General features: G+C 49.3%; 1 protein-coding gene across 1 annotated transcript in view; it reads right to left on the reverse strand.

Moving 5' to 3' along the window:
• Nucleotides 1-585: 585 nt before the first annotated feature.
• Nucleotides 586-16,871, reverse strand: part of LOC142800416 (uncharacterized) — a 51,335-nt gene continuing 35,049 nt past the window's right edge. Inside the window, exons 3-7 of the mRNA XM_075887474.1 lie at nt 10,009-10,269; nt 8,162-8,381; nt 5,867-6,231; nt 4,665-5,016; nt 586-3,565 (exon numbers count right to left, since the gene is read on the reverse strand). Of these exons, the coding sequence (XP_075743589.1) occupies nt 2,124-3,565; nt 4,665-5,016; nt 5,867-6,231; nt 8,162-8,381; nt 10,009-10,269 (2,640 nt within the window). The 3' untranslated portion in view covers nt 586-2,123. The remainder of the gene's footprint in view (nt 3,566-4,664; nt 5,017-5,866; nt 6,232-8,161; nt 8,382-10,008; nt 10,270-16,871) is intronic.

A 16,871-nucleotide genomic window follows, 5' to 3' on the forward strand; every position in this document is an offset into this window, starting at 1 on the left:
AGAAATAATCTACGGCTGAGATACACGTGGCATCACAAGAGAAAAAATATCAATGCACACTCTCACTATGCTACGCAGTGACTGTTATTAGCAAGGAAATTAGTTACCGTGATTATATTAGCCACTGTCTGGCAAGATTGGTTCGCAATTTTGGTTAATTATTGAACAAATGTATGAAAAATTATAATAATCACCCAAAATTAGCCTTACTAGACCTCTGTCAAGCCCGGTGAAATTTCCATTCTTGGCGTGTAGGGTAACCATAAAAGCTTAAGTCAATTAAACTTGCTTAGTAAGTATTCCTGTTTTATAGAAACTCTAGTCAGTCTCCTGTGACGTGCTTAAGCTGGATATGATCGAAATGGCATCGTGTTTGAACTTCCATGCCATGGTATAACAAGAAAATATAGAAACGCTGGAAAGATGTACCCACCGCCGAGTCCTAAACTGAAGATGAGGCGGCCCCTCGCCTACGGGTACTCTAGGCGAGCATCTTGCCTACCTCATTACATCCAAGACAAATCTGCCTATTGATCTCCAGTGTAGGGTAGTAAACCGGACGCCCATCTGGTTAACCTCACTGCCTTTTCTCTTCTCGCTATGATCTCCCTCCTCCCACATGCATCAGGACGACCCGTGCAATTTGGGCCAAGGAAGGCTATCAGCATTCAAACACATGTTTTGAGAGTGCAATGTAATTATTGGAATGATGGCAGTTCCTCTGCATACCCAATCGTTGGGTTAGGCCGCTGCTCTACACAGCCCAGACTTCGGCATCCAGAAATGGGTAGCTCAGCAATACCGCGAGGCGGCATTGAAGTAAGGCCATGGCGTTACGAATTATACGTAGACCTACTCCTGAGTGGCGTTGAGCCTTGCCGGACGTTTAATAAAGTTTTAGCCGTCCATTAGACTGTTGTTAGAAGTGGTGGCCTCATGAAAGTATCAAGGAGCATGTATATGTCTTTCCGTGGTGCAGCATTGCACGTGTTTTACATACATCATCATCATGGAGGCGCTTGATTCCCTCCGGAATGTACGCGTAAGTGCGAGAGGCTCTATACAAGCTACGCGCGTAGATATATTCACATTTTCAGGTTAGTTACCTTTTCTTTCCTCTCTCGTTGGTGCTGCTCTAAGGGACAAGCGAGCAGTTTGATTGGTTCGCTCCGAAATGTTCAGCGAGAAAGCAAATAGGTCGGTAGGTCAGTAGTGTTAAGAGCAATTTCAAAAGCATTAGTCACATGATGCTGCTGGTGGTGCCTAAAAACAGAAGCGCGAGCTCGTTAGCGTCGCATCACCAGGAAAACACGTCAGTTGCATCCAATTGTCACGTTGAAAGGAACGCAGATGAAACAAAAACGTCCGCTAATTACGGCGATTATTAATGTTCTGTTCCCTACGCACGCAATGTCACACGCACAGGCAAAGAACAACAAGGTATAGAGAGCTGAGTGGTTCTGAGTTCACATCACACAGGATGATACCAACAGCGTTTCACACTTCACTTAAGTATACACGCGCGGACAGTTGCGCCTCGTTGACAAAAATAAAGAACATGTACACACACACATACACACACATGATCGTTCCACACAGGGAGTGCTGTCTTTTGCTGAATGAGCGCGTGTTTGCGATGCAATGCGCTCGGTCGGAAGGTCCGTAAAGAAGTTACTAGAGCACGCCATCTATATTTAGGTGGGAGCAAGACCTCACGCTCGGTGAGGGCAGTCTTAGGCTTCGTCGCGACTCCGTCACGCTTTCCCATGCTATATTTTTGTCAACTTTTGACTCTGCGTTAAATTAAAACTCGTTCAGAGGCACTAGTCAATAGCTTTTTGGCCGGAAACCACTGCACTTCTGTCTTTGCTCACGAGTGGCGCCCTGTTCGCGTGATCGCAACGTCACAACCTGTAACGACAGCCACAACCACACACATTGCACAATGGGGCATCTTTCCATGATGATTCACAACCTAACAACCTTCGGTGCATCATCTAGCAGTCTGAATGCAAGTGTGGCAACGTCGTCACGAGTGCGAAGTTTTTCTTTCCTGAGATTGTTCCACGGGGCTTTCGAAGGGAAAACACCATCATAAATCTACGTTCTCGGTTGCGTAGCTTTCAGTGCTTCATCTTTCTGTTTCTGTACGTCGAGAGAAACCTGCGCAGTACAAAGGACTGCTTCGACTTGGCCTCGTACGTCCTGAGCACGTAGTAGAGGTAGGCGGCAATGCACGTGGTGCACAGGATGAGCAGCACGAAGGCACCCACACTCGCAGCCAGACCCGTGGCCGGGAGGCAGACGCCGTAGATGATCTCTTCGTAGCGACCGGTGAAGACGGCAGCATCGTCCCTGGTCACATTGGGCAGGAAGGCCAAGTCGACGCCCGCGATGACTCGCAGTGAGCCGCGAACACCCAGCTGGTCTGAAGAGCCGACGGCGTTGCGCTTGGTCTTGAGCGAGCGTGGGCCGTTCGGGAAGCGGCCGCTCATAAGTGCCACAGAAGCCTGGATGGGAACCTTGTGAACGTGCGTCGGGTCCGCCGTCGTCGTCGTCGACGACGCCGTTTCGGTTGTCGGTGTCGCGGACTTGTTGGAATCGTGCGGGGTCTCGGTCCGTGGCACAGTGGAAGGACGATCCGACGCAGTTTCGGCTACGATGTCGACCCTTTCCTGAAACGCGTCAGGGTTAGGTGCACCGGCCAGTCCAATCTTAGACATAGGATACGGGAAATGCGGTCTCGCAGGTTGGTACAGCTCACCGGTAGCGCCAGGTGGTGCAGGAGGTCGCGGTCTAATGGCACTGAATCTTCCATCACTAGAGCCGTTGCCATCGGTGTCACTAGGGTCATCCTTGATTGGAACGTGGGCTGGGGCCCTGGAAGGTGGTGAATACGTGAAAAACACCGGCTTTGCAGAACTAAGGTCGGGCGCGTCGAGCTGATTTCCCTCAGCGATGGACCCTTCTTGTGGAGGTGTTTTCGGGTATGGACGCACAGGCGGAGGCATGTTGAACGTGTCACGAGACGGGGTTGTAAAAGGTGCCTCAGTCACGCTCGCTGTTGTCGCCGTCGTTGTGAGTGGCATATCAGACGTTGTTTCGTCTTCGTATTCATCTTCCGTATGCGACAGAGAGGGGTTCGTCGTGGTGTCAGGTTGTTCGAAACGTGACGATGGCGCTCCCGCAGACTTGGGGGCTTCGTAGTAAAGGGGCCGCAATGTGGGTTTTTCTTTGGGTGGAGCAGTGGCAACCGATAACTGTGAATCTCTTGAGTACTCCTTCTGCGTGATTGGTTCAAATTTATTCTCGCTGGTTGTGTCGGAAGCACTTTCGTGTTGAGAAGGTGTCGTAGAAAACTGAGGAGCGTCTGTGATGACGTTTTTGGGTAGGCCTTCCTGCAGCAACTGCTCCTCCGCCTCCTCGTACGAAGGGCGTCGCGGCATGGCTTGCAGGTGCGGGTTCATAGGCGGGAACGATAGATGCGGTGGAGGAGCCTGGTGCACAGAGACAACGTTGTGAGGGTGTGGTGGGCCCATGTGGACGCCCGGTGGCGTCGGCGGATCTGGGAATAGGTGGGAAGACAACACTGTGAGTTGATGTATTCGACCAGCTTAACGATACAGAGTGACTGCAGAAAGAAGACAAGAGTGCCGTTGCTGGTTGAGCCAGTCAAACTTGCATTAAGTAGAGCTCAGCGACTGCAGTGTCAATGTAGTGCGACCAATCTTAGCAAAGCGTAAGGACATTTTTCGTGCAGACAAGACGTGACCACTACACAGAGTGTCCGGCGCCGCTGCAATATATGCAGCCGCCACAAACATCGAGGAAAATAACACCACCATTAACATTAAATAAAGTACACGTAGATGCCGTGAAGGCAGCCTTCTCTTTGATTCTGGTGTTCCAAAATTACTTGCCATGTTTAACGTAATATTCGTTGCAGACATAGAATAATACAAGAAAGACACACATGCACAACCACATGGACGTTTTCAGAGACGTATGGCTTGATATTTCGATATACGACCTAAGCACACAATGGGGATGAAGGACTTTACACCACTACTGCTGTCACTTGAATGTCACATCTCTGGAAATGAAGGGATAGAAGTTCATCTGGGGACGTCTCCCTGTCCTGACTAGATGTAAAAATGTTTCTGAAATGCTTGTGTGTGCCATGTTTTATTCATGTTTTTATGACGCACGCTCAAAAAACTATGCCGTACGAACAAAGCGAGGTTAATGCAATTGATTATAGTTTTGTTGTCTGTACTGTCCACCACTGTTTGTATATAACATTTATTCGCACTTTGTGCAGAGCCATCAAGCATATGTCGGCGTTGCAAGACCTTACGGCACAAAATCCCCAGTCATGTCGTGCATGATTGAGCAAACGTAGGGTGAATATTACTTTTTTGTAAATGGTGCGAACGCGCCAACCCATCAACACGCACATGCTAGTCAGACTCGCTCCCCTCTCCCCATTCCCTGGCTCCATGAAGTTAAGTACTGGATGCAGCTTAGCCTAGTGTAGCACGCGAGCTATTTTGCAGAGTGTACAAAGAGACGCAAAAGTCACGTGTTTAGAATGAATTCAAGAAACCCACCAATTTTGTTTAGCTTATTTACACGATGCGGTAACGAAGAGTACCTGTACTTACAGTAATGGTTGGGAAGAACGTTCACCGACAGTAGCGGGAGACCAAATGGAACTGTTTGGTGCTGCACAGGGGGCTGGGTAGCGCTTACGCTCTGCTGGTGCTGTGGCGGCTGCGGCTGGCGCTTTATCGCGTGCAGAGAACTGCCTGCAGCTACACCCTCTCGTTGTGGATCGCGGTGCTGCTGCTGCTGATGGTGTGGTGACGGTGGGCTCTCCAGCTTCTGGTCCTGCTCAGATGACGAGGAGGCATAGTGCGGCCGCTGATGATGCGGCGGTCTCGGATGGTGGTGCAGTTCGGGCGGTGGCGGTCCCTCCTCCAGGTGGTTTGGTGGAGGCAGATCACCACCGCCTCCCTGCGAGGAGACGCGTTAAGTCGGTCGAGAAAACTCAGGGACTACGGATAAAAACTCTTGTTTATATACCACTCGTTAGGCAGAACAGTGGAAGTCACGGTGCGATCTAATTACTCTATAAAGAGAATATCGTTTGCACTGCCAACCCTTTTAAAAACCCCTGACATCAAACGTGGAAACGGCGAGACGACAGTGTCATTTGATAGTCATGTATGCGTGGACACTTGTGACCGATCGTGAATAACGAATGTTGTCTTTAAAATATCCTAATTAGGTTTCAAAGTAAGCGCAAATGTATGGATGAGTTTTCAGCTCCTAGCGACAAAGTATGATGCAGACAGAGGCCCCTTGGAATGTTCCAAAAGAAAAGGTAGTATTGTCGATGTCGCAAAATATACATGGTGTGCACATGAAACCACGGCTGGTACACAACGGTGGCTATTGTTCCTCGCCCTTCTCACCTTTTTGTCGGGCTGTACTAAAAGTGGTTTGGACACTTCTTACGCCAGCAATTCTTTCTCTTCCCTGCATTGGGCATGTTCAAAGCACCCACATAATTTCATTCTACGCTGCGCGTGGGTCCCCCAATTTGAAAAGTGCTTGTTCAGTGTCAACGAAGCGTGAGCGCTTCTCCCGCAGTGGGGTGCTAGTTTCTTGCAGTTTTAGGCAGACGTTCTGACGTGATTCTAAAATTAGTCTCAGTTAACGATGCTAGAAAGCATTGAAGGACACGCGCACTCACCAGGAAACGTGCACTCACTGAAGCGGTGCAATGAATGAATGAATGAATGAATGAATGAATTAATGAATGAATGAATGAATGAATGAATGAATGAAGATGAATACGCACGTGAGGTGGGTGCTGCTCGTGTCCGGGGCAGTCATCGGGGCATCCGTGGCGGCATATCTCGACCACGCACTGTATCTGCACCTCGATGGTGTCGGGGAACTTGAAGGCGTAGAAGTGCGAGAAGGCCACCACGCTCGCCTTGCCGCTGAAGTCGCGCACCTTCATGAACGCCGTGAGCATCTTGGGCCGCAGGACGCAGCCCCGGTCGTCCGTCAGCTGGATGGGGCCGCGAAGGCCGTCGTGCGCGGCGCACGACTTGACGCGCATGTCGAACTGCTTGTCGCGGTCGTTGATGGCGATCACCATGGTCAGCGGACTGCCCAGCGGCACGATGCTCGACACCTGCTTCGCCCATGGGCCCTTGCCTGAGTGTGCGAGAAGAAATGCAAGGTTTGGCATGACATGGCTAAGTATCACATGGCAGGGTCGAGGTATGACATGGCAATAAAGAGCTCCTGAACAACCTCCGAATATACAAAGAACGAGCACGTTGTTAAGTCCTGACATTTCTCGTTTTTCCCCTCTTTTTCAGTAAACTCATGAAACCAGGAATCGGTTCGCGCGACGTCAATTACAAATTTTCTCACATCCTGCTTTGCCATACAATCACACACCCGTTCGGTCTTTTCACACTACAGATTAAGTGTGATGAACTGATTCCACTATGTTTTGTACGTTTTTGACTGCGCAACTTCAGATAACAGCATGCAGCCAAAAAGTGTGAAATCCTGGTAACCCACACGCTTATTGCGGACATGGTACAACTGCACGCAAAAGTTTACGGAGTGTGGGCTCCACGCACTGGCAATGCGAATATTTTCTCTATTAGCGCGTGGCGTTTCTATAGCGTAGTTGTTAACGTCAGAAACACCACAGGACTACTAGAGAATGGGACTAGTATAGGATAGAACATCTGGATATGCTCTCGGAAAAGAAAAACGGGAGTACAGCTTCTTCAAGAATTTCGTGGCCCGCAAAAATTGGGGGGGAGGGGGAAGGGGGTGTACATGCGATTAATAAAAAATACATATATCACCTGTAGGAAGGGTATAGTGAAAGCGAAGAAGAAACCAATTTCTCGTGTTTGGACTAGCAGTAGTTTCGGGGCTCTTCGAAAGAGGACAACAAGCGCTGTTGTCTTGTCAGAACTAATTATCTTTCCGTTAGAGTATGTTCAGTAGGTCTTAGAAGACGGCACATAGAAACATGTTCCAAATCTTCACACTAACTGCTCGTAACATCGTCGATTTTGAGTACGTCCGTTCGAGTGGTGACTGGTTGGATGTCCGCTAATAGATACTCTATTAGAAAATAGCGAAGGACCCTGTCTGGCAAGTTTCGAGGGATTTATGTGCCACAAGAACTAAAATACAAGCAAACAATTTGCCGTCATGGTGATTCGCAAGCACGGAGATCTCGGTGCGTATTTAAATTGCTCCAAAAACTCTTCCATTTAAATTTTAGACTATTTCCTTGAAATGAACTTTCAATGAATGTGTGTGCTCAGAGAAAAAGTACAAAAAACAACAAGTAAACAATACTTAGAGAGTAATGACAGTTCTCTTCTATAAGTCAACGCATACCAAGTCGTCAATCCCCAAAATGTAAATCCCTAAAAAAGTCCCTAATGTAAATCTCCCCCAAATATCACAAGGAGGACTCAAATCAGACCATAACGGCCATATTGTTTTGAAATAGGGGCTTTCTTTTTGTAAGCATTAAAACATGCTCTGAAATATAATGCAAAAATCTAGCATGGGGACCGATTTTGAGTAACTGCGTTGTTCTGCTTAGTCTTCTTTGCACCAGTCGAGTGGCTTTTGCCATTTCCGTAGTTTCACCCTGCTGAGGGGTATCGAACCAGGTCGTGTATTGAATACAGGTACACACTAAAAAAATAACAGCCTTTAAAAAAAGTTGAATGCGCCGTACTTGACTGTCAATAACTCAAATATATGATGTTCTAAAGCTAAATCTCAAGGGGGCACTTTTCGTTCAGCACATAGTTTTGCATCGCGGCTGGGGTGGCTGCATTTTCAATGGAGGCGAAAACGCTGTAGGCCCGTGTGCTCAGATTTGGGTTAACGTTAAAGAACTCCAGAACACTTGAAAGGAGTGTCCCTTCCCCCTGCCTATACACAAGGGTGGTCCGGAGCTTTTTGACATCCCCATGATTTAAGCCAATGAGCGCAGTCGAGTAGTATTCCATGACGTGCGACTCTAGGCGAGTTTTTCTGAAAAGCCAACACAATTATCTGCTCAAGAGTGAAAATGAAATATTTTCTCGAAACTCGCCTTCCTGGATCTCCATCCAGCAGCCGACGCTGTCACCCTGGAAGTTGAGCTCCTGGACGTCGAGGTCGGCCAGCTGGATAGAAGGCGTGCGCAGAGCCGACTTCTCGTACGCGTCGTGCCACTCGCAGCGAAGCCGCTTGGCCTCGTCCCACGCCTCGATGATGTCCACGCCGTACTGGACCACGATGGTATTCTCGTAGAAGCTGCCGTGGTGGTCCGGCTGCGCACCGGAAGGGCAAGACCATCCTAAAGCAGTGCGCGGCCAAGCTGCTTGGGAAAAGCGTCAGGTTAAACGTAGCTGAGATGCCATTGATCGCGCTCGTTTCCATCATTATCGTTAGCCCACGTGACCTCGTTACGTTCCGAAAAGAGCCGCAAACGTTTTCGTGTGATGTTGAACACGGCTGTGCGACAGAAATGCAACGTCAATGATAATGCAAGTCAACATGTTTCCGATGAGTAGACGATTACAGAACTTTATTGAAAAATTATGGTTGCTACAGCGTCGTCTTAGGACACGGGCAAGAAAATAAGGATGAATTCTCAGGTACGCAAATCAGTGCACGGGGGGGGGGGGCGCTTCTACGGTGCTACAATCAGGCCACGCCCAACATTCCCACCCACATCTTACTTAGAAGCAAAGTGGCCCATGTTTATACAACAAAAATCTACTTCGCGTAAGTTTCGTGCACAAGGTTGAAAATAAATCTTGTCGGTTTTTTTTTTTTTACTAAAGTAAGTCCTTGCTCACGTCGCATTATACACGCCCGCCTTCGTGCTACAACGAAAACTGCTTTGAAGCCGTCGCTAAGAACAGCCAGCCGAATTCTTGCTTAAGTGTGACAGTAAGTGCGTCTGTGTACGAGCAGAACAATGCAGGAGATTGACATAGTACATTTCGGAGTGATGTTAAAAATGAACACTTGTGGAACTTCGCTAACATTAATGCACCGTTCGTTAGCTTGGAATACATTTGGTAATGTTTTTTTTTCATTGGAAATGAAATATAAATATCAAGCTAGATTATTATTCTATAAGTTGCATTATAACAAACAAAACAGAGAAAACTATCCCTCTTAATCACGTCCTGGTCAAATGCTAGCTATATCAAGGAGCATGGCAAAATATGTCCAGTTTTCTGGGTTTATACAGTACCTTAGGTAGGACATAATGAGGAGTATATACAATATACCATAAAAAATCCAACGACTGTGATCGCAACTGCTTCATCAATTGAGTGAGTGAGCGAGACGTGTTTAGTTTCGTAAACCTGGCGTGAATAATGATAAACTGACGGATCGGTGTCGTCGGCCAATGTATTATAAGTTGTAAAGACCAAGGGAAGTTAAAGCATTGCTGACAGATAAAGTATACTGTAAGAATGGGACTTTCGACCCACCACGGTAGGTCGCTCCGCTGCTGACCCACAGGTCGCGGAATCGAATCTCGGCCTTGGCGGCTGCATTTTGGTGGAAGCAAAAAATGCTCGAGGCTCAGTGTGGTTAGATATAGGTGCACGCTAAAGAACCCCAGGTGGTCGGAGTTTTCGGAGCCCTCCACAACGGCATCTCGCATAATCACATCGTCGTTTTGGGACGTTAAACCCCAACGACTATTAGGAATGTGACCTTCACCTAATGCGTGCATTTATAGCTTGATTCGCGGTGCCTTATAAAGTTTTGGATGCAAATGTACAATGAAGAAAGGAGCAAGAAAGAGAGAAAAATGTCACTGTGACATTCCATTACGTCGAGAAATAGAGGCCAGCGTATGTGTGCGATCTTTCCGTCGCAACTTGAGTATTACACTTTGACACCTTTAGATAGAGTGTCTCGAACACAATGTACCTTGGTGCCACATCGGTCGTAGAATACGTCAAAGTTTGCCGCCGTGATGCCCGAGCGGGGTCCCACGTAGACGCACTCGGGCTGCCCGTGGTGTCCCTTAGAGAAGACGATGCCGTTGAAAGGTGCGCTGAACTGCAGCTGGACACGCATGTGTCGCTTGCCGCAGGCAACCTCGACGCCGATGAGGCGTGGCAGGTCGCTCGGAGGCTCCGGCAGAGAGAGGTCCTTGCCCTCCCAGGGGGCCTCTGACTGTGAGGACGCCTGCGCCGTAGTGAGAAGATTCGAAGCCGCTGAAAGACATCACACTCTCTCTAAGGGTCTGTATGTATACGATTAGCCTTGATGAGCATAGAAGGCAATATGACACAACACATTTGTGCGTTACGTTTCAATTCTACACTCGCATATACTTATACGACAAAGGCGGGAGTACGATGACCGATTGACCCAACCTAATTTAACAGATAGTAGCTCCATTTTATGAAGTGTTTGAGTGATTCACGAGTTTGACCCCAAAACTTCCCATGGTGTACCACACAGACAGGACTGAAAAGCCCTTCAGGCTAGCCTGCCTTCAAGTTTCTTGCCGTGATGTATTTTGCCTAACGTCACCTTCAGAACATAATATACTCACTCGTTTTATTGGGAAGCAACTGGAAATACGCAATGTTTATGACGTTGCGGGAACCCGAAATGTCTCTCTCTCTCTTTTTCAGCTGGATTGAGAAGGCGCGCCAAACCTGCCTCTATCGGAACTGGCTCCAGGCTGACGACCGAAAGCTGAGTGTACGGCCTCCAGTCAGTCCAATTCAATTTGCGTTCTTTGAGCGCATAAGAATGTCCCTCTATGACATCGTGAATGCCATATATCCCTCCTCTGCAATGAAAGCCTCTGTTTATCGCCCAAGGCACACTGATGGTCTAGTTGATTAGCCATGATAGCTTGTGTCAGCGCGCACAACAGACGCAATAACGACACAAAACAGAAGAAAAATACGACCTTCGCGTTTCCTTCAGCGCTTGGCGATGGCACATTCTTTATGCACCACGTTGTCTTTGTTCAAGATGTGCGCTGCCATAATATGTATTCTGCTTTTATTTCTGCTTCCATTCCTGTTGGCATTATCTCTTTTCCCCCATAAAATGATGGCTAGCATGAAGTCACCAAAATAAGAGCGTTTCGGCTTCAGGAGCTTTGCTTCGAATGAAGGATCAGTACACCGATTTCTCGTATGACGGAGTGACTGGATCGTTTGGCAGGCCATCAGGTACTCGATACTCTATGTCGGCGCCATGGCTCCAAAAAGTTGAATTTATTTTTTCGTCAGATTTTCACAATGCCAGTGGTTCGCACTAATTATTTACCAAAGAAAATAGCCGGGTGCCTAGCGTTCCAACTTTAGTTTTGAGCAGGGTTCCATGCTCAAAAGAACAATAAGTAATTAAAAATTAAAAAGTACTAGCCCAGAAGTAGCCAACTTGAACCAAGGGTACTGAATGAGCCATAACTTGCCACGTGTGCGTGAAAACTGCGACGTTTTCATTTAACAATAAATACAACACACTTTTCATCAAAAGGTAGAAAACCACAATACCCATGAATAAAGCATAAACTGCTCGCCTAAGGAAGCATTTCGTGCAGAGTGACAGTTTCTTGCGCTTCTGCGCTCGTACTGCGTAACATTTCCTTGAAAGACTGGAAGTACCATGACACCAATAATAATTAGCCCTGCATGAGTTTGCTCAAAAGCACAGAAGCTGTTGCTTGGTTCCCGTATTTGCCGCGTAATTGAAGGCCAGCTTCCACGACGCGACAAGATATTGATAATTTGGTCCGCATCGAAAGAACTAGTGAGGCAAAAATAGCAAGGTATCGAAAACGTCTTCTGTGCCGCTACCTGCCTAAACATGTAGCCGAATTGGCGCAAAGTAGCTATACCAGGCAACCATGCTTTTGAAGCTGACCACTTCTGCTCGCACCAGAGTGGGGCTTATTGCCATGCGCCAAAAGAGGACTGGACGGTGCAGGCAATGCAAGCTTCAAGGACGCAAAGTGTTGTGTGTAAATCAACAATTACTCATATCAAATTGTACTGCGTAAGCAAGGAACCAAACCCTGGAGGCTAAACAGCAAATGGATGCATACTAGGAATCAACGTAGGATTGTAGGAATTCACTCTGTGGGAGCTTCACCCATCGCCGAGCCGCTGTCGTAGCACCGCGTGCTGAACAGGGGCGATGCGCATGGCCCACTCGCGTATACTTAAAAAGCAGCAGCCGTGGCGCAGCCCAGAATATGTATTCTGCGCGTGCAAGAGGGTGTGCCCCGCCGGGGCGAAGATTAGGGGTATTGCGTTTGCGCGTGCTATTGTGCAGCGAGGCTTTTTGCATATTTCTGAGTGTTAATAAATGTTTATTTTGGAAGTTCAACCGGCGAGTACCATTTCCTTGGCAGCAAGACGGCCCCCCCGAAAACACACACACACACGCACACACACACACACGCACACACGCACGCACGCACGCACACACACATCATCATCATCATCAACACACACACACACACACAAATACACACGCAACATCAACACACGTGCACAACAAGAACAGCAACAACATCTACCACAACACAACCACCACTACTAACAACCAAAAAAAAAACAAAGCCTCGTAAAGGAGCAGAAAGGTAGTTTTTATAACGACTTCTTTATCAGCAGAGCACGAATAGCGTTCGTAAACGACACCGTGAATCGTGTCACGGTACAAGTGGTCGCACGCGCACGCCCTTTTACTGGAGCTCTATACGGGTAGACAATTTAACCCGTTAGGCCCGCAGCTTTACGATGCATTCGCCGTGAACAGGGAAGCACCCACAGGTATTCTCGATTCAAGTCATGCCTACCTTGTTGTTCACCACTCGATTGGTGCTGCAGTCACGCAGTTGATGTGTAAATCGAGGCCGCCGTGGCACGGCGGGGGGCTCCATCCCTTTCCGACAGTGTATAGCTCACGAGTACGGCGCAGGGCGTTCGGCGTGAAGGGGGCTTTATTTCCTCCCGAGATCCATAGTTTTTTCGGAAGATCATAATCGCGCGAGAGTTGACGACCATTCAAGTCACGCCTGGAGTGCTTCTATGGCACCACGCTCTTTCCGCCAAGCAGGCACGCGAGCGTGCTTTGACTGCTGGCGGCTGTGCTTCTTATGGCCCTCTTCTGACGAAACGGCGTGTTTTCTTTTCAACAATAACACAAAAGGCCTTCGAACAGCTAGATCATTGATCTCTTTGACGAGGTATGCTGCGTGCGGACCCGACAGTACGCGATTCCTCTTCGGGACACACTTACACGGCGGCAAAAAAGTTTTGAAAGATATATAAAGGATTGGGTGTTAGAATAGTTGAGGGGAGGAAGTAGGTTCAGAAGTGCTGATAACATTCCATCTTAGGCTTACATCGATAAGATCGACGCGAGAAAAATGAGAGAAGAATATAGACAAAGCGAAGGGTGCCAGCCCGCTAATGATGTAACCGCAAGAGAAACGCAGGGGACAAAGGGTGGTCTTACGACTGAAGGTAAATTTTTTAACCAAGGTAGTCTCTGGAACCCCTCTCCACAGGCGTAAAAACCAACGCCAGCAACCATACAAATGTAGAAGTCAACTCACGCCACCACCCTACCCTTTTTTCTTCCCTTCCTTTTAACCGGGTCCTAACAAATGCAATACGTGGTGAAACTTGAGTATTGTGAGATATTGAGATTCTTCATATGTCAGGAAAGATGAAAAAATAACACCAGCCTCTCCCTTGATATCTCGTTTTGAACCTTGATCCATGGTCACGTTGAGAGCCACTGAGCAAATCGCCCCTGCTTTCGTAAATTTGGTGGTACACTGCTTCCCACGAAAAAATTCCCACCATCTTCTCAAAGAGAACCCTGGCAGGATGCGAAGCAGCAGCATTGCGCACGAGTGGCGTCACGGGCTGAACGGTGCTAACGCCGGTGCTGCGGTGTGCACATGGTGTAGATGGGAAGTCGGCGGTGTAGCGAGTAGCAGTGGTGACAGATGTTGCGGGCGAACGGACGAGGCTGCAGCTGCGGGCTCTGCAGCGAGCGCACTGCGAGGGGAGCGTGTCGAGAACGCTCAGCTGTGGCGTGACCTACTTGGCATCGCCCTGTCAGCGGAACTCGAGTTCGCACAGCTGAATTCTCCGGCAGCGTCTCATTCTCCGGCAGCGCCTCCTTCTCCGGCAGCGTCTCCGTGTGCTCGGGAAACGCTGCACTGCGTTAACGTGGACTCCGAGCCCTGAGCGCGTCCACTCGACGCGGTTGCCCATTGGTTCAACGAACATTCAAAAAACAAAAGTGAGCCTTCGAGCCGGGACCGCATAGCAACGCATCGCCAGAGAGAGGAGAACGAGCCGAGATTCGAGCCGGGACCGCAGAGCAACGCATCGCAGAGCGAGCCGAGACGCGAGTGGCGTCGGACGTATTCGATCGAGCTCCTGCACCGAGTCCAGTTTCCTTATACATGTAACCACTGCCGATTCACCTGTAACTTAGCACAATACAGTTTTTCTTAAAATTTGAACTTTGCCTTGACTACATTCATTCGTACATCGCTGACATGGCGCAGCCGACAGGATGTGAATCGATCGAGCTGCATGCGGAGGAGGAAACGACGCCACGAGAAGGAGCGACGCCACGCCGTACATCGTCTCGGGACTCCGAAACGACCATCGTCGTAAGCGTGTTCACGACCCTCGACCACAGCACGATGGCCAATGCAACGAAAAAACAACTCGTCGACAAGCTGAGAGAACGAGGTCTACGGTGCTCCGGACGAAAGGACGAGCTCATCGCAAGAATCATCCGCGACAACATCACTCGCCAAGCCCTAGAGCCGACGGACTCGTCAACGAAGGACCAGGCTGCCTACGACGACGACAGGCAGGCGCACCTGGAGACACTGTCCGCCGACAACGCGAGGCTTTGCGCTGAACTGAGTAGCCTGGGAGCCCAGCTTAACCGTGCGACCACGAGTGAACGTGAGACATTGCACGAAGCCCATCAGAACGCTTCACTGCCAACGGAACGGGTGACGACTCCAACCCTCGGGCTGCACTATTCCGTCCCTGCCGACATAACGATGTCCTCGGGTTCGACGCGGCCACCGTCACTGAACGACGGCACCAACCAAGACGTGGCACGCCCCGCCGCGCCGACCGTTTCAACGCACGAGGGAGAACCTTCCATGGCTTAGATCCTCGCCGCGCTCGTGAACACACAAGCCCTGCTCGCCAACACGCTGTCGAGAGGTTCACCGACGACGAGCCCGATCCAGATTCATTCCACAAGCGACACGTCATCCTCAATCCCCTTGTTCGATGGGACGCCGCAACAAAGTGCTCACGAATGGATTACGCAAGTGGAGAGAATTGCAGCGCTCGCCCACTGGACGCCATCGCTGACGTTGGTGACAGCAGCAAGCCGCTTGACCGGATCTGCCAAGGATTGGCACAGCACCTACGGCTCACAGTATGACACCTGGGAGCAATGGAAGGAAGCGCTCATTCTCCGATTCAAACGAAAGCTGACAATGCAGGAGTTCCTCTAACTGCAGACGAAGCGACGCCTTCAGAGCCACGTGACCATCGTCGAGTACATGTACTCGAAGAACGTCATTCTGAACAAGGCGCCGTACCGTAACAAGGCGCCGTAGAGAGGGAACAACTTCACGCAATTCTGTTAAGGCATCACCAAGCGTTCACTTCCAAAGGCGACACTTTAGGCGTGTGTCCTCACACCGAACACAGCATGGAACTCAGAGACAATTTACCAGTGTCATCGAGGCCGTACAGGTGCTCACCGGCTGATCGCAAGTTCATCCGAGAACAGGTGAATGACTACCTCTCCAAGGGCATCATAAGGCCGAGCGAAAGCGAGTACGGTGCTCCAACGATAGTCGTCGACCAACCACACCACCCGACGACTCCACGAAGAATGGTACACGACTATCGCAAGCTCAACGAGAAAACCATCAACCCTTGTTATCCAATGCCCGTCATGGAAGACGTTATTGACGATGTCATGCGCGACGGATCGGCTTACTTCACTGTGTTGGACGTGAAGACGGCATTTCTGACTATACGAATGAAGCCGGACGACGTACACAAGACCGCATACGTCACTCCAGACGGAAAGTACGAATACCTTCGAATGGCCTTTGGATTTTACAAGGCCCCTCATACCATGCAAAGAGTCAAGCGTCGCACATTCGATGGCTTACCTAGGACAGCTACGTACATGGACGATGCCGGGCGGGGAGCCACAACAGTGAGGGAGGCTTTGGATTTGCTGAACGAAGCACTCAGGATAGTCGTGATTAACGGCTTAAAGATGGATCTCCGGAAATGCCAGTTGATTCAAGACAAAGTATCTTTCCTGGGTTACGTGATCTTTGGCGAAGGACGAACACTGGACGAATCCAGAGTTGCCGCTGTCGAGAAGTTCGAGCCGCATCGCAACGCAAAGAAGCTGTACTCCTTCCTGCAGTTCGCTAACCACTACCGAAAGTTCATACCGGAGTTTGCAAAGGTCACGCACAAGCTACGGCACCTTCTGGCGAAGGACGTTCCTTTCGTATGGACTGACGCTCATGAAGCAACCGTCAACGCCATAAAACACGCCTTGAAGAACCCGCCAATTTTGGCGAGCTTCCGCCCAAACTGCCCGACTAACGTTCACGTCGACGCTTCGCAAACCGGGCTGGGTGCGGTTCTTTCTCAAACTCAAGACGGAAAGGAGCGAATCATAGAGTACGCAAGCAGATCACTAAACGAGCACGATCGTGGTCTACACTCTAA

Source organism: Rhipicephalus microplus, chromosome 1, assembly GCF_043290135.1.
Source record: "Rhipicephalus microplus isolate Deutch F79 chromosome 1, USDA_Rmic, whole genome shotgun sequence".
Lineage (NCBI taxonomy): Eukaryota > Metazoa > Arthropoda > Arachnida > Ixodida > Ixodidae > Rhipicephalus > Rhipicephalus microplus.